Source organism: Lichenostomus cassidix, unplaced genomic scaffold (assembly GCF_008360975.1).
Source record: "Lichenostomus cassidix isolate B80296 unplaced genomic scaffold, HeHo_3.0 HiC_scaffold_39, whole genome shotgun sequence".
Taxonomy (NCBI): Eukaryota; Metazoa; Chordata; class Aves; order Passeriformes; family Meliphagidae; genus Lichenostomus; species Lichenostomus cassidix.
This window is the reverse complement of record NW_028147446.1, coordinates 1,435,016-1,456,100: the sequence shown is the minus strand read 5'-3', so window position 1 is coordinate 1,456,100 and position 21,085 is coordinate 1,435,016. Positions and strand designations below refer to the sequence as shown.

The 21,085-nt window shown below is 43.7% G+C and overlaps 2 protein-coding genes across 2 annotated transcripts in view; both read right to left on the bottom strand.

Annotated features, from left to right (window-relative positions):
* Window positions 1-19,115, bottom strand: part of LOC146422676 (A-kinase anchor protein 8-like) — a 19,716-nt gene extending 601 nt beyond the window's left edge. Inside the window, exons 1-12 of the mRNA XM_085045783.1 lie at window positions 18,783-19,115; window positions 15,927-15,959; window positions 14,244-14,439; window positions 14,122-14,141; window positions 13,961-14,078; window positions 11,849-12,389; window positions 10,176-10,299; window positions 8,152-8,198; window positions 7,815-7,851; window positions 5,900-5,975; window positions 2,412-2,553; window positions 744-902 (exon numbers count right to left, since the gene is read on the bottom strand). Coding sequence (XP_084901909.1) covers window positions 744-902; window positions 2,412-2,553; window positions 5,900-5,975; window positions 7,815-7,851; window positions 8,152-8,198; window positions 10,176-10,299; window positions 11,849-12,389; window positions 13,961-14,078; window positions 14,122-14,141; window positions 14,244-14,439; window positions 15,927-15,959; window positions 18,783-18,792 — 1,503 coding nt within the window. The 5' untranslated portion in view covers window positions 18,793-19,115. The remainder of the gene's footprint in view (window positions 1-743; window positions 903-2,411; window positions 2,554-5,899; window positions 5,976-7,814; window positions 7,852-8,151; window positions 8,199-10,175; window positions 10,300-11,848; window positions 12,390-13,960; window positions 14,079-14,121; window positions 14,142-14,243; window positions 14,440-15,926; window positions 15,960-18,782) is intronic.
* Window positions 19,116-20,436: 1,321 nt separating this feature from the next.
* LOC146422675 (protein Wiz-like) overlaps window positions 20,437-21,085 on the bottom strand; it is a 36,736-nt gene continuing 36,087 nt past the window's right edge. Inside the window, exon 11 of the mRNA XM_085045782.1 lies at window positions 20,437-20,814. Within this exon, the coding sequence (XP_084901908.1) occupies window positions 20,661-20,814 (154 nt within the window). The 3' untranslated portion in view covers window positions 20,437-20,660. The remainder of the gene's footprint in view (window positions 20,815-21,085) is intronic.

Below are 21,085 nucleotides of genomic sequence, written 5' to 3'. Positions count from 1 at the left end.
CTTCCCTTGGGATTCTCCAAATTCTCTTTGGGATTCTCTTAACTTCCTTTGGGATCCCAAATTTTCCTTTCTTGGGATTTTCCAAACTCACTTTGAGATCCCAAAAATTTCCTTCCTTGGGATTCTCCAAACTCCTTTTGGGATTTTCCAAATTCCCTTTGGGATTCTCTAAACTCCTTTTGGGATTTCAGAACTTTCCTTCCCTTGGGATTCCCAAAATTCCCTTTGGGACATTCCCACCTTTCCCACCTCCATCCCCCAATTCCCACAGGATTTTTTGGGAATTCCCAAATTCTCACCCAATTCCCATAGAATTTTTTGGGAATTCCCAAACTCTCCCCCAATTCCCATGGGATTTTTTGGGAATTCCCAAATTCTCACCCAATTCCCACAGGATTTTTTGGGAATTTTGGGATTGTTTCTCACCCAGGGTGAGGTCCTGCTCCACCTTTCCCACCTCCATCCCCCAATTCCCATGGGATTTTTTGGGAATTCCCAAATTCTCCCCCAATTCCCATGGATTTTTTGGGAATTCCCCAATTCTCACCCAATTTCCATGGATTTTTTGGGAATTCCCAAATTCTCACCCAATTCCCACAGGATTTTTTTGGGAATTCCCAAATTCTCACCCAATTCGCATGGATTTTTTTGGGAATTCCCAATTCCCATGGGATTTTTTCCCAGAATTCCCAAATTCTCACTCAATTCCCATGGGATGTTTTTGGGAATTCCCAAATTCTCACCCAATTCCCATGGGATATTTTGGGAATTGCCAGAATTTTGGGATTGTTCTCACCCAGGGTGAGGTCCTGCTCCCTGTGGATCTGCAGGATCACAGTGTTGATATCCTCAATTCCCTTCCTCCTCTCCTCTGTTTTCCTCATCTTGTTGGTCACGTAGTGCTGCAGGGATGGAGCCAAAAATGGAGCAGAAATACCCAAAATCTGCCCCAAAATCAGCCTGAAATTTATCCCAAAAATCCCCAAATTCTGCCCAAAAATTTGCCCCAAATTCCCCAAATCCTGCCCCAAAATCAGGGCAAAAACCCCAAAATTCCACCCCAAATTCTGCCCAAAATTCAGCCTGAAATTTATCCCAAAAATCCCCAAATTTATCCCAAAAATCCCCAAATTTATCCCAAAAATCCCCAAATTTATCCCAAAAATCCCCAAATTCTGCCCCAAAATCAGCCCCAAATTTATCCCAAAAATACCCAAATTCTGCCCCAAATTCAGCCCAAAAATGCTCAAATTCTGCCCCAAAATCCCCAAATTCAGAACAAAAATCCCCAAATTCTGCCCCAAAGTCAGCCTGAAATTTATCCCAAAAATCGCCAAATTCTGCCCCAAATTCAGAGCAAAAATCCCCCAATTCAGCCTCACAACGCCCAAATTCTGCCCCAAATCAGCCTGAAATTTATCCCAAAAATACCCAAATTCTGCCTAAAAATACCCAAATTCGGCCTGGCCTGAAATTCAGCCTGAAAATCCCCAAATTCAGCCTGAAAATCCCCAAATTCTGCCCCAAATTCAGAGCAAAAATCCCAAATTCTGCCCCAAAGTCAGCCTGAAATTTATCCCAAAAATCCCCAAATTCAGTCCCAAAATCCCCAAATTCAGCCCCAAATTCAGCCCCAAAAATCCCAAAATTTAGCCTGACATTCAGCCCAAAAATCCCAAAATTCTGCCCCAAATTCAGCCTGAAAATCTCGAAATTTAGCCAAAAGTTCAGCCCAAAAATCCCCAAATCCCACGGGGAAAAGGGAAAAAAAGTGGAAAAGGGAAAAAGGGGAAAAAGGGGAAAAAGGGAAAAGAGGGAAAAGGAGAAAAAGAAGGAAAAGAGGGAAAGGGAAAAGGAAAAGAAAGGAGGAAAAGGAGGAAAAGGAGGAAAAAAGAGGAAAAAGGAGGGAAAAAGGAGGGAAAAAGAGGAAAAAAGAGGAAAAAAGAGGGAAAAAGAGGGAAAAAGAGGAGGAAAAGGCAAAGGAAAAGGAAAAGGAAAGAGACAGAAAAGCAAGAAAAGGTAAAGCAGGAAAAGGAAAAGAAAGAAAACCAGGAAAAGGAAAAAACAAAAAAAAGAAAAAGGAAAAAGGCAAAGAAAAAAAAGGAAGAAAAGCAGGAAAAGGAAGAAAAAGAAAAGCAGGAAAAGGCAAAGCAGGAAAAGGGAAAGAAAGAAAGAAAAGGAGGAGAAAAGGAGAAGGAGAAGGAGAAGGAGAAGGAAAAGGAAAAGAAAGAAAAGGAAAAGAAAGAAAAGGAAAAGAAAGAAAAGGAAAAGAAAGAAAAGCAGGAAAAGAAAGAAAAGGAAAAGAAAGAAAAGCAGGAAAAGGAAGCAAAGCAAGTAAAGATCAATCCGGAAAGTTCCAGAACCCCAGGAATGTTGGGAATTTTGGAATTTTGGGAATTTGGGATCCCCACCTGCAGGAACTCAGCTGTCTGCTGGGGCAGTTTGCTTCCCACGAACTTGAAGTGTTCCCTGTGGAATTTGCTCTCCAGGTGGGAATTCATCTCCTCCTCGTGGAAACTGCGGAACTTGCACAGCGAGCACACAAACTGGATCCTGGAAAATTGGGAATTACAGGAAATCTGGGAATTCTGGGGAGATTGCTGCGGGTTTGCCCAGATTTTGGGGAGATTTTTAGGGGTTTTCCCAGATTTTTTGGGAATTTTCCTGGATTTTTAGGTGTTTTCCTGGTTTTTTTGGAGAGTTTTTCTGGAGGTTTTCCTGGATTTTTTGGGTGTTTTCCCAGATTTTTGGGAGTTTTCCAGAAGTTTTCCCAGATTTTTGGGAGTTTTCCCCTGATTTTTTTTGAGTTCTCTAGAGATTTTCCCAGATTTTTTGAGTGTTTTCTAGGGATTTTTCCAGGTTTTTTGGGAGTTTTTTAGAGGATTTCCTGGATTTTTGGGTGTTTTCCCAGATTTTTTGGCATTTTCCCAGTTTTTTTTGGGAGTTTTCCAGAGGTTTTCCCAGATTTTGGGGAGATTTCTAAAGGTTTTCACAGTTTTTTGGGGAATTTTCATGGATTTTTGGGTGTTTTCCCAGTTTTCTGGGAGTTTTCCAGGGTTTTTTCCAAGTTTTTTTGGGTGTTTTCCCATAATTTTTGGGAGTTTGCTAGAGGTTTTCCCAGATTTTTGGAGTTTTCCAGAAGTTTTCCTGGATTATTGGGGAGTTTTTCCAGGTTTTTTGGGAGTTTTTCTGGATTTTTGGGTGTTTTCATAAAGTTTTCCCAGGTGGTTTTTTTGTGTTTTCAAGAGGTTTTCCTGGATTTTTAGGTGTTTTTCAGAGCCTTTCCCAGGTTTTTGCAAGTTTTTCCCAAGTTTTTTTGGCATTTTCTCAGGTTTTTGGGGAGTTTTCCTGGATTTTTTTTGGTTTTCCAAAGGTCTTCCCAGATTTTTGGGACTTTCCCAGAAATTTTCCCAGTTTTTTGGGTGTTTTCCCTGATTTTTTTTTGAGTTTTCTAGAGATTTTCCCAGATTTTTGGGGTGTTTTCCCGGATTTTTTGGGGAGTTTTTCAGAGGTTTTCCCAGATTTTTTTTTGAGTTTTCTGGAGGATTTCCTGGATTTTTGGGTGTTTTCCCAGGTTTTCTGGGAATTTTTCAGAAGTTTTCCCAGTTTTTTTGGGAGTTTTTCAGAGGTTTTCCTGGATTTTTTTGGTGTTTCCCAGTTTTTTTGGGAGTTTTTCAGAGGTTTTCCTGGATTTTTTGGGTGTTTTCCCAGATTTTTGGGAGTTTTCCAGAAGTTTTCCCAGATTTTTGGGTGTTTTCCCTGATTTTTTTTTGAGTTCTCTAGAGATTTTCCCAGATTTCTTGGGTGTTTTCTAGGGATTTTTCCAGATTTTTTGGGAGTTTTTTAGAGGATTTCCTGAATTTTTGGGTGTTTTCCCAGATTTTTCGGCATTTTCCCAAGTTTTTTGGGTGTTTTCCCAGTTTTTTGGGGAGTTTTCCAGAGGTTTTCCCAGATTTTGAGGAGATTTCTAAAGGTTTTCACAGTTTTTTGGGGAATTTTCATGGATTTTTGGGTGTTTTCCCAGTTTTCTGGGAGTTTTCCAGGGTTTTTTCCAAGTTTTTTTGGGTGTTTTCCCATAATTTTTGGGAGTTTGCTAGAGGTTTTCCCAGATTTTTGGAGTTTTCCAGAAGTTTTCCTGGATTTTTGGGGAGTTTTTCCAGATTTTTTGGGAGTTTTTCGGGATTTTTGGGGGTTTTCATGAAGTTTTCCCAGGGGTTTTTTGTGTTTTCAAGAGGTTTTCCTGGATTTTTAGGTGTTTTTCAGAGCCTTTCCCAGGTTTTTGCAAGTTTTTCCCAGTTTTTTTGGCATTTTCTCAGGTTTTTGGGGAGTTTTCCTGGATTTTTTTTGGTTTTCCAAAGGTCTTCCCAGATTTTTGGGGCTTTCCCAGAAATTTTCCCAGTTTTTTTGGGTGTTTTCCCTGATTTTTTTTTTTGAGTTCTCTAGAGATTTTCCCAGATTTTTGGGGTGTTTTCCCGGATTTTTTGGGGAGTTTTTCAGAGGTTCTCCCAGATTTTTTTTGAGTTTTCTGGAGGATTTCCTGGATTTTTGGGTGTTTTCCCAGGTTTTCTGGGAATTTTTCAGAAGTTTTCCCAGTTTTTCTGGGAGTTTTTCAGAGGTTTTCCTGGATTTTTTTGGTGTTTCCCAGTTTTTTTGGGAGTTTTTCAGAGGTTTTCCTGGATTTTTTGGGTGTTTTCCCAGATTTTTGGGAGTTTTCCAGAAGTTTTCCCAGATTTTTGGGTGTTTTCCCTGATTTTTTTTTGAGTTCTCTAGAGATTTTCCCAGATTTTTGGGGTGTTTTCCCGGATTTTCTGGGGAGTTTTTCAGAGGTTTTCCCAGATTTTTTTTGAGTTTTCTGGAGGTTTTCCTGGATTTTTGGGTGTTTTCCCAGGTTTTCTGGGAATTTTTCAGAAGTTTTCCCAGTTTTTCTGGGAGTTTTTCAGAGGTTTTCCTGGATTTTTTGGGTGTTTCCCAGTTTTTTTGGGAGTTTTTTAGAGGTTTTCCTGGATTTTTTGGGTGTTTTCCCAGATTTTTGGGAGTTTTCCAGAAATTTTCCTGGATTTTTGGGGTGTTTTCTCAGGTTTTTTGGGAGTTTTCTAGAGGTTTTCCCAGATTTTTAGGTGTTTCTTAGAGCCTTTCCCAGGTTTTTTGGGAGTTTTCCCAGGTTTTTTTTTTTGTTTTCCACAGGTCTTCCCAGATTTTTGGATGTTTTCCCAGATTTTTGGGGCTTTCCCAGAAATTTTCCCAGATTTTTTGGGAGTTTTCTAGGGGTTTTCCCAGATTTTTGGGGTTTTTTCCCAGATTTTATGGGGTTTTCTAGAGGTTTTCCTGGATTTTTTTGTGTTTTCACAGATTTTTGGGAGTTTTCCAGAGGTTTTCCCTGCAAAAAATACCTGAAAAAAAGGGGAACAAAAACCCTAAAAAAGGAGGGAAAATCTCTAAAAATAGTGGAAAAAAATCCTAAAAAAAAACCCAGAAAAAAATCTGTAAAAAATGAGAGAAAATCTTTCGAAAAATAGGGAAAGAGAAAAAAAAAGCTGGAAAAAATCCTGAAAAAAAAAGCAGAAAGAAGTCTAAAAGAAAAGGAAAAAAATCCTTAAAAAACAGAAAAAAAGCAGAAAAAAATCAGAAAAAATCCTAAAAAAAGCAGAAAAAAATCCCTAAAAAAGGGGAAGAAAATCCCTGAAAACAAAGGGAGGAAAATCCCTAAAAATGAGAAAAAATCCCTAAAAACAGCAGAAAAAAACCTTAAAAAATCCTGAAAAAAACCCTAAAAAAAGCAGAAAAAACCTGAAAAAACCCCTAAAAAAAGCAGAAAAAAATCCCTAAAATCCCCCAAACATTCCCAAATCCCAAAACATTCCCAAACCCCCCAAATTCCCAAAAAAAGGGGAATTCTCACCTCTCCACCATGCGATCTCGATGGCGTTTCTTCTGCCGCTCAGGAGCTTTCCTGGCCAGCTGCAGCCGCAGGGAGCCTGGGAAGGGAATTTTGGGAATTTATTGGGAATTTTGGGAATTTTTGGGAATTTTCTGGGAATTTTGGGAATTTATTGGGAAGTTTTGGGGATTTCCTCAGAGTTTTGGGGATTTTCGCAGTAATTTCAGAGTTTTCTTGAGAATTTTAGGAATTTTCTTGAGAATTTTGGGGATTTTTTTTTTAATTTTGGGGATTTTCGGGAATTTTGGGGATTTTCTCAGGAATTTTAGGGGATTTTCTTGGGAATTTTGGGGATTTTCGTCGGAATTTTGGGGATTTTCTTGGGAATTTTAGGGTTTTCTCAGTAATTCAGAGTTTTCTTGGGAATTTTGGGGTTTTATCAGGAATTTTGGGGATTTTCTCAGTAATTTACAGAGTTTTCTTGGGAATTTTGGGGATTTTATCAGGAATTTTGGGAGTTTTCTTGGGAATTTTAGGACTTTTCTTGAAATTTTGGGGATTTTCTTGGAATTTGGGGATTATTTTGGGAATTTTGGAGTTATCTTAGGAATTTCTCGGGAATTTTGGAATTTTCTTAGAGAATTTAGGGGATTTCGGGGATTTTCTTGGGAATTTTGGAGATTTCCTTGGGAATTTTCTTGAGAATTTTGGGGATTTTCTTGGGAATTTTGGGGATTTCCTCAAAGAGTTTAGGGGATTTTGCAGTAATTTGGGAGTTTTCTTGAGAATTTTAGGAATTTTCTTGAGAATTTTGGGGATTTTTTTTTTTAATTTTGGGGATTTTCTCAGGAATTTTGGGGATTTTCTCAGGAATTTACAGAGTTTTCTTGGGAATTTTGGGGATTTTCTTGGGAATTTTGGGGATTTTCTCAAGAATTTTGGGAATTATCTTGGGAATTTTGGGGATTTTCTCAAGAATTTTGGGAATTATCTTGGGAATTTTGGGGATTTCCTCAAGAATTTTGGGGATTTTCGCAGTAATTTCAGAGTTTTCTTGAGGATTTTAGGAATTTTCTTGGGAATTTTGGGGATTTTCTTGGGAATTTTGGGGATTTTCTCAGTAATTTACAGAGTTTTCTTGAGAATTTTGGGGATTTTCTTGGGAATGTTTCGGATTTTATCAGGAATTTCGGGCGTTTTCTTGGGAATTTTAGGACTTTTCTTGAGAATTTTGGGGATTTTCTCAAGAATTTTGGGGATTTTCTCAAGAATTTTGGGGATTTCCTTGGGATTTTCTCGGGAATTTTGGAGATTTGCTTGGGAATTTTCTTGAGAATTTTGGGGATTTTCATGGGAATTTTATCAGGAATTTGGGGAATTTTATTGGGAATTTTGGGGATTTTCATGGGAATTTTATCAGGAATTTGGGGAATTTTATTGGGAATTTTGGGGATTTTCTCAAGAATTTTGGGGATTTTCTCGGGACTTTCAGGAATTTCCTCAGAATTTTGGGGATTTTCTTGTGAGTTTTGGGGATTTTCTGGGGAATTTTCTTGAAAAATTTGGGAATTTTCTTGAGAATTTTGGGGATTTCATCGAGAATTCCTTGGGAATTTCCTTGGAAATTTCTGGAATTTTCTTTGGGGATTTTCTTGGGAATTTTGGGGATTTCCTTGGGAATTTCCTCAGAATTTTAGGGATTTCCTCAGGAATTTCTGTGAGAATTTTGGGAATTGTTTGGGAATTTCCTTAGGAATTTTTGAGAGTTTTGGGAATTTCCTTGAGAATTTTTTCCTTTAAAAACTCCTGAGATTTTCCTCATTTTTTCTTCTCAAATTCTTGGAATTTTCCTGATTTTTTCCTTCCCAAATCCCTGAGAATTCCCTGATTTTTCCACTCCAATCTCCTGAAAAATTCCTCAGAAATTCCAACTCACCTTTCTCAGAATCTCTTCCTTCTTCATCTTCTCCTTCCTGGGGAAAAAAACCCCAAAATTCGAGAATTAAAACAAAAAAATAATTCCAAATATTCATTAAAATATTAAAATTAATAAGACTAAAAGAATTAAATAAAATTCCCAAAATTTCTCCCTCAAATTCCCTCTGGAATTTCCCTCAGATTGAGCAGAAAATCCCAAATTTTTGGGGATTTTCCCCAAAATCTGATTGGATTTGTCCAAAATTCCTGGGAATTCCCATGGAAAATTCCACTTTTCACCCCCCAAATTCCTTGGGAATTCCCAGAATTCCTGGATTTTCCCATTTCCCACTCACCCCTCTGGATTCTTCCTTCTCTCCGGATTCTCCTTCTGTTCCTTCCTCTGGAAAAACAGGAAAAAAATGGGAATTTAGACCAAAATTTGGGATCAAAATTTGGGATAAAAAATGGGATTTCGGGGGCTGAAATTGAACCCAAAGTTTGGGATAAAAAATGGGATTTTGGGGCTGAAATTCAACCCAAAATTTGGGATAAATCACTGAAATTCAACCCAAAATTTTTGGGAAATTCCCAGGATTTTGGGGCTGAAATTCAACCCCAAATTTGGGATAAATCACCAAAATTCACCTCAAAATTTGAGATTTCGGAGCTGCAATTTCCCCCAAATTTTGGGATTTTTCCCCAGGATTTTGGAGCTGAAATTCCCCTCAAAATTTGGGATCAATCCTGGAATTCTGGAGCTGAAATTCACCCCAAAATTTGGGATGAATTCTCAGGATTCAACCCAAAAATTTGGGATAAATCACAGAAATTCACCCGAAAATTTGGGGATAAATCCCAGATTTTGAAGCTGAAATTCCCTCCAAATTTGGGAAAAATCCCAGGATTTTGGGGCAGAAATTCACCCCAAAATTTGGGATAAATTCCCAGGATTTGGGGCCTCAATTGGCTCAGAGATTAATCCCAGAATTCCCTCCAAATTTGGGAATTTTTCCTGGAATTCTGGAGCTGCAATTCAACCCAAAATTTGGAATAAATTCCCAGGATTGAACCTAAAAATTTGGGATAAATCACTAAAATTCACCTCAAAATTTGGAATAAACCACTGAAATCCAACCCCAAAATTTGGGATTTTTCCCAGGATTTTGAAGCTGAAATTACCCCCAAATTTGGGATTTTCCCCAGGATTTTGGACCTGAAATTCCCCTCAAAATTTGGGATCAATCCTGGAATTTTGGAGCTGCAATTCACCCCAAAATTTGGGATAAATTCTCAGGATTGAACCCAAAAATTTGGGATAAATCACAGAAATTCACCTGAAAATTTGGGGATAAATCCCAGATTTTGAAGCTGAAATTCCCTCCAAATTTGGGAAAAATCCCAGGATTTTGGGGCAGAAATTCACCCCAAAATTTGGGATAAATTCCCAGGATTTGGGGCCTCAATTGGCTCAGAGATTAATCCCAGAATTCCCTCCAAATTTGGGAATTTTTCCTGGAATTCTGGAGCTGAAATTCAACCCAAAATTTGGGATCAATTCCCAGGATTGAACCTAAAAATTTGGGATAAATCACTAAAATTCACCGCAAAATTTGGAATAAACCACTGAAATCCACCCCAAAATTTGGGATCTATCCCAGGATTTTGAAGCTGAAATTCCCCCAAAATTTGGGATTTTTCCCAGGATTTTGGAGCTGAAATTCCCCTCAAAATTTGGGATCAATCCTGGAATTTTGGAGCTGAAAGTCAACCAAAATTTGGGATAAATTCTCAGGATTGAACCCAAAAATTTGGGATAAATCACTAAAATTCACCCCAAAATTTGGGAAAAATCACAGATTTTAGAGCTACAATTCCCCCAGATTTTGGGCTAAATTCCCAGGATTTTGGGGATTCTTTCCCACGATTTTGGAGCCGAAATTCAACCCAAATTTGGGGATTTTTTTCCCGGTTTTGGGGACAAATCCCAGGATTTTGGAGCTGCAATTCCCCCAGATTTTGGGGATAAATCCCAGGATTTTGGGGCTACAATTCCCCCAGATTTTGGGATAAATTCCCAGGATTTTGGAGCTGAAATTCTGCTAAATTTTGGGACAAATCCCAGGATTTTGGAGCTGCAATTCTCCCCAAATTTTGGGATCAATCCTGGAATTTTGGAGCTGAAATTCACCCCGAAATTTGGGAAAAATCACAGAAATTCACCCCAAAATTTGGGAAAATTCCCAAGATTTTGGAGCTGCAATTCCCCCAGATTTGGGGATAAATCCCTGGATTTTGGAGCTGCAATTCCCCCAGATTTTGGGATAAATTCCCAGGATTTTTGGGCTAAATTCCCAGGATTTTGGGGTGTTTTCCTGACCATTTTCCCAGTCCGAGTTCTCAGATCCATCATTCCTGGCAGTTTTGCTCTCAGGCTCCTCAGAGCTGCTCTGCTGCTTCCTCCTCTTGCCAAGGAGATCTCGGCGGAACTTCCTCCTCTGCAGCTGAGGGGAAACAGGGAAAATCAGGGAAAATATCATGGAAAAAAATCAGGGAAAAGTCAGGGAAAAGGCATGGAAAAATGGGGAAAAATTATGGGAAAAATCAGGGAAAAGTCAGGGGAAAACAGGGAAAAATGTCAGGGAAAACAGGGAAAAAATAAGGGGAAAACTCAGGGAAAAACAGGGAAAAAATAATGGGAAAAGTCATGGGAAAAGTCAGGGAAAAGTCAGGGAAAAGTCAGGGGAAAAAACAGGGGAAAAAATGGGCAAAAAAACGGGAAAAAAACAAGGAAAAAAACAAGGGAAAAAACAAGGAAAAAAACCAGGGGAAAAAACAGGGAAAAAATAATGGGAAAAGTCAGGGAAAAACGGGGAAAAAACAGGGAAAAGTCATGGAAAAAATCATGGAACAATAATGGAACAAATCATGGAAAAATGGGGAAAAAATCATGGGAAAAAGCATGGAAAATGGGGAAAAGTAATGGCAAAGTAATGGCAAAGTAATGGCAAAAATAAATAATGGCAAAAATAATGGCAAAAATAATGGAAAAAGGGAAAAAATAATAGTGGAAAAAATAATAGTGGAAAAAATAATAGTGGAAAAAATAATAGTGGAAAAAATAATAGTGGAAAAAATAATAGTGGAAAAAATAATAGTGGAAAAAATAATAGTGGAAAAAATAATAGTGGAAAAAGTCATGGGAAAAGTAATGGAAAAAACATGGGAAAAATCATGGAAAAGTCACGGAAAAAGTCATGGAAAAAGTCATGGGAAAATGGGGGGAAAACAATGGAAAAATAATGGAAAAATGGGGGAAAAATCATGGAAAAACAGGAAAAAATCGTGAAAAAAATAGCGGAAAAATGAGAAAAAATCATGGAAAAACCATGGGAAATTTTTTTCAGTAAAAACTAATCTAAAATCCATGGAATTTCGGATTTCTCCTTCCCACCAAGAATCCCAACCTTTTCCCACCCAGAAATCCCCAAAAAATCCCAGAAAACTCAAAAAACCTTCCAGGACTGAAATTCCTCTCTATTTTTGGGAAAAATCAACACAAAATCCACGGAATTTCGGATTTCTCCTTCCCACCACAAACCCCAACCTTTTCCCACCCAAAAAATCCCAGAAAACTCATGGAAAAATCACTTCCAGGACTGAAATTCCTCTCTATTTTCGGGAAAAATTAATCTAAAATCCATGGAATTTCGGATTTCTCCTTCCCACCACAAATCCCAACCTTTTCCCACCCCAAAAATCCCCAAAAAATCCCAGAAAACTCATGGAAAAATCACTTCCAGGACTGAAATTCCTCTCTATTTTTAGGAAAAATCAACACAAAATCCACGGAATTTCGGATTTCTCCTTCCCACCACAAACCCCAACCTTTTCCCACCCAAAAATCCCCAAAAAACTCACTTCCAGGACTGAAATTCCTCTCTATTTTTAGGAAAAATCAACACAAAATCCATGGAATTTCAGATTTCTCCTTCCCACCACAAACCCCAACCTTTTCCCACCCCAAAAATCCCAAAAACCTTCCCAACTCACCCTGAAATCAGCATCCCAAACCTTCCAGCCTCTCCTCAGCCTGGGCTTCATCCCGCGGAAATTGCCGGGAAATCCCCGAAATGCCGGGAATCCTCCCGGCTCCGGCAGGATGTTCTGGGAGAAGAGGGAAGGAATTCCTCTCCTGGCTGCAGGGAAGCCCCGAGGGTCATTCCAAACCCCTCGGGATTTGGGGAATTCCCAGTTCCTGTGTCCGAAATTCTCCCGGGATCTGGCAGGGAATTCCCGGCGGAAATCCTCGGGATCGGCGGGAGAATCGTTGGGATAGTCGTTGGGGAATTCGGGATAATCGTTGGGATAATCAGGATAATCATTGGGATAATCGTTGTTGGGATATTCGGGATAATCGTTGGGATATTCAGGGTAGTCGTTGGGATATTCAGGGTAGTCGTTGGGGGGGAAATCCTTGGGATAATCCTTGGAATATTCGGGATAATCGCCGCCGGGATAGTCGGGATAATCGCGGAGGAAGTCGCGGTCAGGAAGGGAGGATCTGGAGGAGAACGAGTCGTAGGGAGTGTACCTGGAAAAGGGAAAAAAAATGGGATTTTTGGGGGATTTTGGGAATTTTGGGGGGAATATTGGGGATTTTTGGGAAAAAATGGGAGTTTGGGGGAAAAAATGGGGATTTTGGGGGGAAAATGGGGATTTTGGGGGGAAAAATGGGGATTTCGGAGTGGAAAAAGGGAGAGGAGTTGTAGGGAGTGTACCTGGAAAGGGAAAAATGGGAATTTTGAGGGGGAAATTGGGGATTTTTGGGAAAAAGATGGGGGTTTTGGGGGAGAAAATGGGGATCTGGGAGGGAAAAAATGGGAGTTTTGGGGGAAAAATGGGGATTTTGGAGTGGGAAAAGGGAGAGGAGTGGTAGGGAGTGTACCTGGAAAGGGAAAAATAATGGGGATTTTGAGGAAAATTGGGAATTTTGGGGCACAGAATTGGGGATTTTGGGGAAAACAATTGGAGTTTTGGGGGAAAAATGGGGATTTTGGGGGGAAAATGGCGATCTGGGAAGGAAAAATGGGGATTTTGGGGGAAAAAATGGGGATTTGGGGGGAAAAATGGGGATTTTGGATTGGGAAAAGGGAGAGGAGTCGTAGGGGTTGTACCTGGAAAGGGAAAAAAAATGGGGATTTTGGGAAAAAACTGGGAGTTTTGGGGGAAATATTAGAGTTTTGGGGGAGAAAATGGGGATCTGGGAAGGAAAAATGGGGATTTTGGGGGAAAAATGGGGATTTTAGGGGAAAAATGGGAGTTTTGGAGGAAAAATGGGGATTTTGGAGTGGGAAAAGGGAGAGGAGTCACAAGGGTTGTACCTGGAAAAGGGAAAAATAATGGGAGTTTTGGGGGATTTTGGGGAAAAATTGGGGTTTTGGGGAAAAATATCGGAGTTTTGGGGGAGAAAATGGGGATATGGGAAGGAAAAATGGGGATTTTGGGGGAAAAATGGGGATTTGGGGGGAAAAAAGGGGATTTTGGGGGGAAAATTGGGAGTTTTGGGGGGAAAATGGGGATTTTGGAGTCGGAAAAGGGAGAGGAGTTGTAGGGAGTGTACCTGAAAAGGGAAAAAATAATGGGGATTTTTCGGGATAAAAAACCACTCAACCAAACCCTGAAATTTCCCATCCAAAATCCCAAATTTTGTGAGATTTTTTTGGGATTAAAACCCCCAAATTTGGGTGCTTTTTTGGTTCAAAATTCCCATTTTTGTGGGATTTACTGGCTCCAAATCCCCATTTTTTGGCTGCAAATCCCCATTTTTCAGCTGGAAATCCCCATTTTTTGACTCAAAATCCCCAATTTTTGGCTCAAAATCCCCATTTTTCGGCTCAAAATCCCCATTTCTGTCCCCAATCCCCACATTTACCTGTCCCCATAGCTCCTGCCCTGCACCTCCTCTCCCTCAGGCTGGCAATCCCCATTTTTTTGGCGGGCAATCCCCATTTTTCGGCTCAAAATCCCCATTTTTTGACTGTGAATCCCCATTTTCCGACTCAAAATCCCCATTTTCCGACTCAAAATCCCCATTTTTCGACTCAAAATCCCCATTTTCCGACTCAAAATCCCCACTTTGTGACTCAAAACCCCCACGTTTACCTGTCCCCATAGCTCCTGCCCTGTGTCCCCTCAGGCTCAGGCTGGCTCTGCAGCTCCAGGCGCTGTTTGCCAGGTTTCTCCTGCCCTGCAGCTCCTGCCCTGCACTGCCATTTTCTGACTCAAAATCCCCATTTTTCAGCTGGAAATCCCCATTTTCTGACTCGAAATCCCCATTTTTTGGCTGGAAATCCCCATTTTTCGACTCAAAATCCCCATTTTCTGGCTGGAAATCCCCATTTTTTGACTCCAAATCCCCATTTCTGTCCCCAATCCCCACGTTTACCTGTCCCCGTAGCTCCTGCCCTGTGTCCCCTCAGGCTCAGGCTGGCTCTGCAGCTCCAGCCGCTGTTTCCCGGGTTTCTCTCCCTCCACAGCTCCGTCAGGCTCGCTGCTCCCCACTGCCCAGCAGCTGCCAGAGCTGTAGCCAAAGCTGGAGCTCTCCTGGCTGTAGCCATAGCTGTACGGGTAGCCTTCGTAGCCTGGGGGGAGAATGGGGAAAAAATGGAATTAAAGGGGGAAAAAATGGGGGAAAAATGGGGAAAAAATGAATGGAATCGAATAAAAATACGGGGAAATGGGGAAAAATGGAATGAAAGGGGGAAAAATGGAATAAAAGGGGGAAAAAATGGAATAAAAGGGGGAAAAAGTGGAATAAAATGGGGAAAAAGTGGAATAAAATGGGGAAAAAGTGGAATGGAATGGGGAAAAATGGGGAAAAAATGGAATAAAATGGGGACAAAATGGGGAAAAAATGGAATAAAATGGGGACAAAATGGGGAAAATGGGGAAAAAATGGAATAAAATGGGGACAAAATGGGGAAAAAATGGAATGGAATGGGGAAAAAATGGGGAAAATGGGGAAAAAATGGAATAAAATGGGGAAAAAATGGGGGAAAGGGGGACAAAATGGGGAAAAAATGGAATAAAATGGGGAAAAGATGGAAATGGGGAAAAATGGGGAAAAAAATGGAATGAGGGAAAAAATGAGGGAAAATGGGGACAAAATGGGGGAAAAATGGAATAGAATGGGGAAAAAATGGAAATGGGGAAAACGGGGAAAAAATGGAATGGAATGGGGAAAAATGGGGAATGGGGAAACGGGGAAAATTGAATAAAATGGGGAAAAATGGAAATGGGGAAAAATGGGGAAAAAATGGAATGGAATGGGGGAAAAATGGGGGGAAAATGGGGACAAAATGAAAAAAAAGGGGTAAAAAACAGTAAAATGGAAAAAAACGGGGGAAAATGGAAAAAAAATGGGGGAAAAATGGGAAAAAATGGAATAAAATGGGGGAAAATGGAATAAAACAGAAAAAAATGGGGGAAAATGGGGAAAAATTGGGAAAAATGGAATAAAATGGAAAAAATGGGAGAAAATGGGGAAAATGGAAAAAAAGAAAAAATTAAATAAAATGGAAGAAATTGAAAGAAACGGAATAGGATGGAATAAAATGGGAAGACAATGGAAAAGAAAGGGAAAAAAAGGAAGAAAATGGGAAGAAACGGAAAAATAGGATTAAAATTGGGATTAATTCCTCCCTAAATTCAGGAATTTGGGATTAATTCATCCCTAAATCCAGGAATTTGGGATCAATCCTCCCTAAATCCAGGAATTTGGGATTAGTTCCTCTCTAAATCGAGGAATTTGGGATTAATTCATCCCTAAATCCAGGAATTTGGGATTAATTCCTTCTTAAATCCAGGGATTTGGGATTAATTCCTCTCTAAATCGAGGAATTTGGGATTAATTCATCCCTAAATCCAGGAATTTGGGATTCATTCCTCCCTAAATACCGAATTCTGAGAGTTCGGAGAGATTTTCCCACTCAGAAAATGACATTTTTTGTCATTTCCAGGGGGAATTTGGCAATAAAATCAGGGAAGATGAGAGCATCCCGAGGGATTTGAGCAGAAATCTGGGAAGGAATTTGGGAAGAAATCCCGAGGGAAGAACATCCTGAATTACCTCTGCTTGTGCCTGAATTCCAATCGCCGTAACCTAGAAAAAAAAGGAAAACAATTTGGGACAAATCCCAGCTGGAGCTTCTCGTTCCCAGCTCTCCCCAAAATTTGCCAAATTTTCCATCAAATCCTCAGGGAAATGACCCCCAAAAGCTCCTTTTAGGCACAAATCCTGAATTTTAATTCCCAGTTGGGAAGGATTTCTGGGATTTTGGGAATGATGAGGGGAAAATTCCTTTTTTTCCTGCTTGAAAAAAGGGAATTAGGACTTTTTTTTGGGAGTTTTTTCCATTCCTGCTATTCCAGGATGGACATTCCTGGCTCTCCTCACGACCTGCAGCTTCTCGGGGAGGTTTTGCCCTTAATTAGCAGCTCCTCATTACCAAATTAGACCAATTAATTAATTTCGCTGCTCTTCCTCGCCCTCCAGGCAAACATTTCCATAGAATTTTCCAAATTTCACACAGAACAATCTGGAATATCCTAACTACCCCCTCAGGTGTGTCCCAGGTGAGGAGAAACTCCTCCAGCAGCTGGGAGAGGAATGGAATGAGCAGCAAAAAGGGGAAAATAGGAATAAAAGCCCTCGGGAGGAGCGATGGGAAGAGAGGAAGGGTTTGGATTGGGAATTCAACCCAATTTGGGATGGAATTTGGGCTCTGCTGGTGCCCTGAGGGCTCCCGGCTGACACTTCCCGCCATTTCTGGGCCCTCAGGGACATCTCGGGGACTTCTCCGCTCCCTCAGGGACATCCCCGGTTCCTCTCCGGGACATTTTCAGTCCTTCCTGCCATTTCTGGGCCTTCGGGGACATGTCTGGTTCCTCTCCGGTCCCTCCCGGTTCCCTCCATGTCCCTCAGAGCCATTTTCGGTCCTTCCCGCCCTTTTCACCCTCAGGGACATCTCCGGTCCCTCCCGCCCTTTTCAGGCCCTCATCTCCAGTCCTTCCCGCCCTTTCTGGTCCCTCAGGGACATCTCTGGTTCCTCTCCGGTCCTTCCCGGTCCCTCAGGGACATCTCGGGTCCCTCCCGGTTCCCCCCGGTCCTTCCTGCCCTTTCTGGTTCCTCAGGGACATTTCTAGTCCTTCCCGGTCCCTCCTGGTGTCCCTCATGGACATCTCCAGTGTCTCTAGCCCTTCCTGGTTCCCTCCATGTCGCTCAGGGACATTTCCAGTCCTTCCTGCCACTTCTGCTCCCTCAGGGACATCTCGAGTCCCTCAGAGACATCTCTGGTTCCTCCGGTCCTTCCCGAGCCCTCACGGTTCCCTGCATGTCCCTCATGGACATCTCCGCTCCCTTCTGCCTTTCCCGGTCCCTCCCGGTTCTCCCGGTGTCCCTCATGGTCATCTCCGGTCCCTCCCGCCCTTTTCAGGCCCTCATCTACAGTCCCTCCTGCCATCTCCGGTCCCTCAGGGACACCTCTGGTGCCTCCCGCCAATTCTGGGCCCTCAGGGACATCTCCAGTCCCTCATGGACATGGTCCCGTCCCTTCCGCCTTTCCCGGTCCCTCACGGACCCTCCCGGTGTTCCTCAAGAACGTCTCCTCCCGCCCTTCCCGGTCCTCAGGGACATCTCCAGTCCCTCAGGGACATGTTTGGTCCTTCCCGAGCCCTCACGGTTCCCTGCATGTCCCTCAGGAACATCTCCCGTCCCTCAAGGACATCTCCGGTCCCTCCCGGTTCCCTCCATGTCCCTCATGGACATCTCCGGTCCTTCCCGCCCTTTTCGGGCCCTCAGGAACACCTTCGGTCCCTCACGGTTCCCCCCGGTCCTTCCCGCCCTTCCTGCTCCCTCAGGGACATCTCGGGTGCCTCAGGGACATCTCCAGTCCTTCCCGCCCTTCCCGAGCCCTCACGGTTCCCTGCATGTCCCTCAGGAACATCTCCGGTCCCTCCCGGTGTCCCTCATGGACATCTCCAGTCCCTCCCGCCCTTCCCGTGCCCTCACGGACCCTCCCGGTGCCGGTGTCCACCCTCGCTCCCTCACGGACACCCCTGGCCTCGGTGTCCATTCCCGGTGCCTCACGTTCCTCTCCGTGTCCCGGTGTCCCCCACGTCCCTCAGGGTCCCCCCGGTCCCTCAGGGACATCCCCGGTCCCGGCGTCCTCCCGCTCCTTCACGTTCAGCCTCGATTCCCAATGGAGACCCGCAGTCCCTCCCGTCCATTCCGTGTCCCTAAGGCTCCCCCCGGTGCCGCTGCTCCCTCACGGAGCCCCAATGTCCAGCTGTCCTCCGGTCGCTCACGGACACACCGTGTCCCTCACGAATCCGCCGGTCCCTCCCGCCCTTCCCGGTCCCTCACGGACACCCCGGTTCCGGTGTCTCCCCGGTCCCTCACGTCCCTCTCCGAGTCCCGGTGTCCCCCCGGTCCCTCAGGGACACATCCGCTCCTTCCCGGACCCCTCCGCTCCCTCTCGGTCCCGGCCATCCCCGACCCCTGACGCCCCGAACCCCAAAGTCCCGCTCTCCCCCCGGTCCCTCCCGTTCTCTCCTCCCAAACCCCTCCGGGGTCCAGGCCACCCCCGACCTTCCCGGTTCTCCCTCACGACCCCGCCGGTTCTCCCTCACGACCCGCCCGGTTCTCCCTCACGACCCGCCCGGTTCTCCCTCACGACCCGCCCGGTTCTCCCTCACGATCCTCCCGGTTCCCCCTCACGACTCGCCCGGTTCTCCCTCAAGGCCCCCGCCGGGTCCCGACCCCGCTGCTCCCCACAGACCCCGCCAGCCCCTCACGGCTGCCGCACAGCCCCGAGCCCCGCCGGCTCCCGGTCCCCGCGCAGCCCTCCCCGGTGGCGGGCAGCCGCGGTGTCCCCCGGTGCCCCCGGTTTCCCCTCACGACCCCCGGTGCCGCCCCTTCCCTCACCGTAGCTCATGATGGCGGCGCCTCCTCCCCTTTCCCGGGCGGTAACGGCGGCGCGCGGGCTCCGCCCCTTGGCGCTGATTGGCGCCGCCGCTCCGCCTCCCCCGCGCTGATTGGCCCGCGCGGATCGCGCACCCCATTGGGCTACAGGCGCTGTCAATCATGGCGCTTTCCGCCCTGCGATTGGCTGAGGCGGGTGTCAGATTGATGGGTAGGCGTGGCTTCCGCCGTTCTGCTCTCCCATTGGTCAGCGCGGCCTGGCGAGCACCAATCGCGTGACAGGCGTGAGTTGGCCACGCCCCCTTTCCACAGCGGCGGCTGCCATTGGCTGCCTGCGGTGAGGCCGCGCCCACTCGGTCACGTGGGGTGTCACCTGCATCACGTGCTTGTCACCTGCGTGTCCCCAAATCCGGATGTGTGACGTCATTGTGACGTCATCCCGAGCACTAAATCCAGTGTTGTGACGTCATCCTGACCCCTAAATCCATGGATGTGACGTCATCCCGATCCCAAATCCATGGGAGTGATGTCATCCCGATCCCTAAACCCATGACGTCATCTGATCCCTAAACCCATGACATCATCCACATCCCCAAACTCATGACGTCATCAAATCCCCAAATCCATGACGTCATCCCAAACCCTAAATTCATGACGTCATCCAATCCAAAATCCATGGATGTGATGTCATCCTGATCCCAAACCCATGACATCATCCCAAACCCTAAATTAATGACGTCATCCAACCCCAAACCCATGACATCATCCAATCCCAAATCCATGGATATGACGTCATCCCAACCCCAAATCCATGGAATTTCCCTCCATCCCAATCCCTTTGAATCTCCCCAAAAACCCCCAAATCCTCCCGGATTTTCCCCCAAAATCCCCAAAATTCTGAACATCCAGAGACTCCGTTTTGATTTTTTTTTTTTTTGTTTTGTTTTTGTTTTGGTTTTTTTTTTTTCCCGGGAATTCTCTTCCGGAAGAATTGACTCCGTCGTTCCCCCAAAACTCCCGGGTTACAGGAACCGCCGGAAACTTCCGGAAAAACGTGGAAAAAATTCCGAAAAAACCAAAAAAAAAAAAAAAAATCAGGAAAAAAAACCCCAAAATATTTAGCCGTTAAAATTTCCTTCCGGAATCCGGAAGCTTCGGGATTCCCAAATAAAAACGGAATTTCTTTATTTCGCTTTCTACAGAAATCTAGAGTTTAAAAAAGTCGGGAAAAAACGGGGAAAAAATGGGAATTTGGGGGAAAAAAAAATTAGGAAGTCGAATCCTCCCGGTTCAGGGTGGGAATTTTGGGAATTTTTCCCCCCAAAAAAAACTGGGAGGGGTAAAAAAAAATCGGGAATTTTGGGAACGTGTGGAATTGAGGGAATTCCGACATCTATGGGGTGAGGAAAATCCGGGAAAAATCCAAAAAAAATTGGGAATTTACAGCAAGTCGGAGAGGATAATTTACAAAATTCCACAGCGGTTTTTTTTCCTCCTTTCCCAAAATCCGGGAATTCCAGGAATTTTGGGAATTTTGGGGATTTTCTGCACCCGAGCAGCCGCCGGGAAAAAGCGACGCCGTCGGTTCTTTGGGATTTTTTTTTTAAAAAAAAAAGGGATTTTCGGGAAATTTAGCGGAAAAAAAAAAAAGAGGAAAATTTGGGATATTTTTTTCCCGAAAATCCCGGATTTCTCCCCGCGGGAATTCCGAGGATTTGTAGTGCTTGAAGAATCCCTCGGAAAAAGAGAAAAAATTCCGAGGAGGTTTTGTTTTTGTTGGTTTTTTTTGCTTTTTTTTCCCGAAAAAAAGGAGGAAAATTCCGGGTTTTTTTTCTCGTTTTCCGGGATGGATTTTTTGTTTTTCCCAGATGTTTGGGATGCTCAGGGGGTGTCGGCGAGGGCGGCGGGATCCGCGGGAGGTTCGTTCCGGCAGGAATCGGCTTTGGAGAAGTTCATCTCCAGGATGTGACGCTGCAGGTGACGAACCCACTGCTCCTGGATGGACAGAGGGCCCTGGAACTCCACCTCGCAGAACCTGAAACACGGGGAAAAACAGGAAAAATTGGGGGAGAATTGGGGAAAAAAAGGAGAAAGAAATGGGGAAAAAGTGGGGTAAAAATGGGAAAAATTGGGAGAAAATTGGGGGAAAAAAGGAGAAAAAAATGGAGAAAAAGTGGGGGGAAAATGGGAAAAATTGGGGGAAAAATTGGGAAGAAAAGGAGAAAGAAATGGGGAAAAAGTGGGGAAAAAATAGGAAAAATTGGGGGAAAAATTGAGAGAAAAATGGGGAAAAATGGAAAAAATTG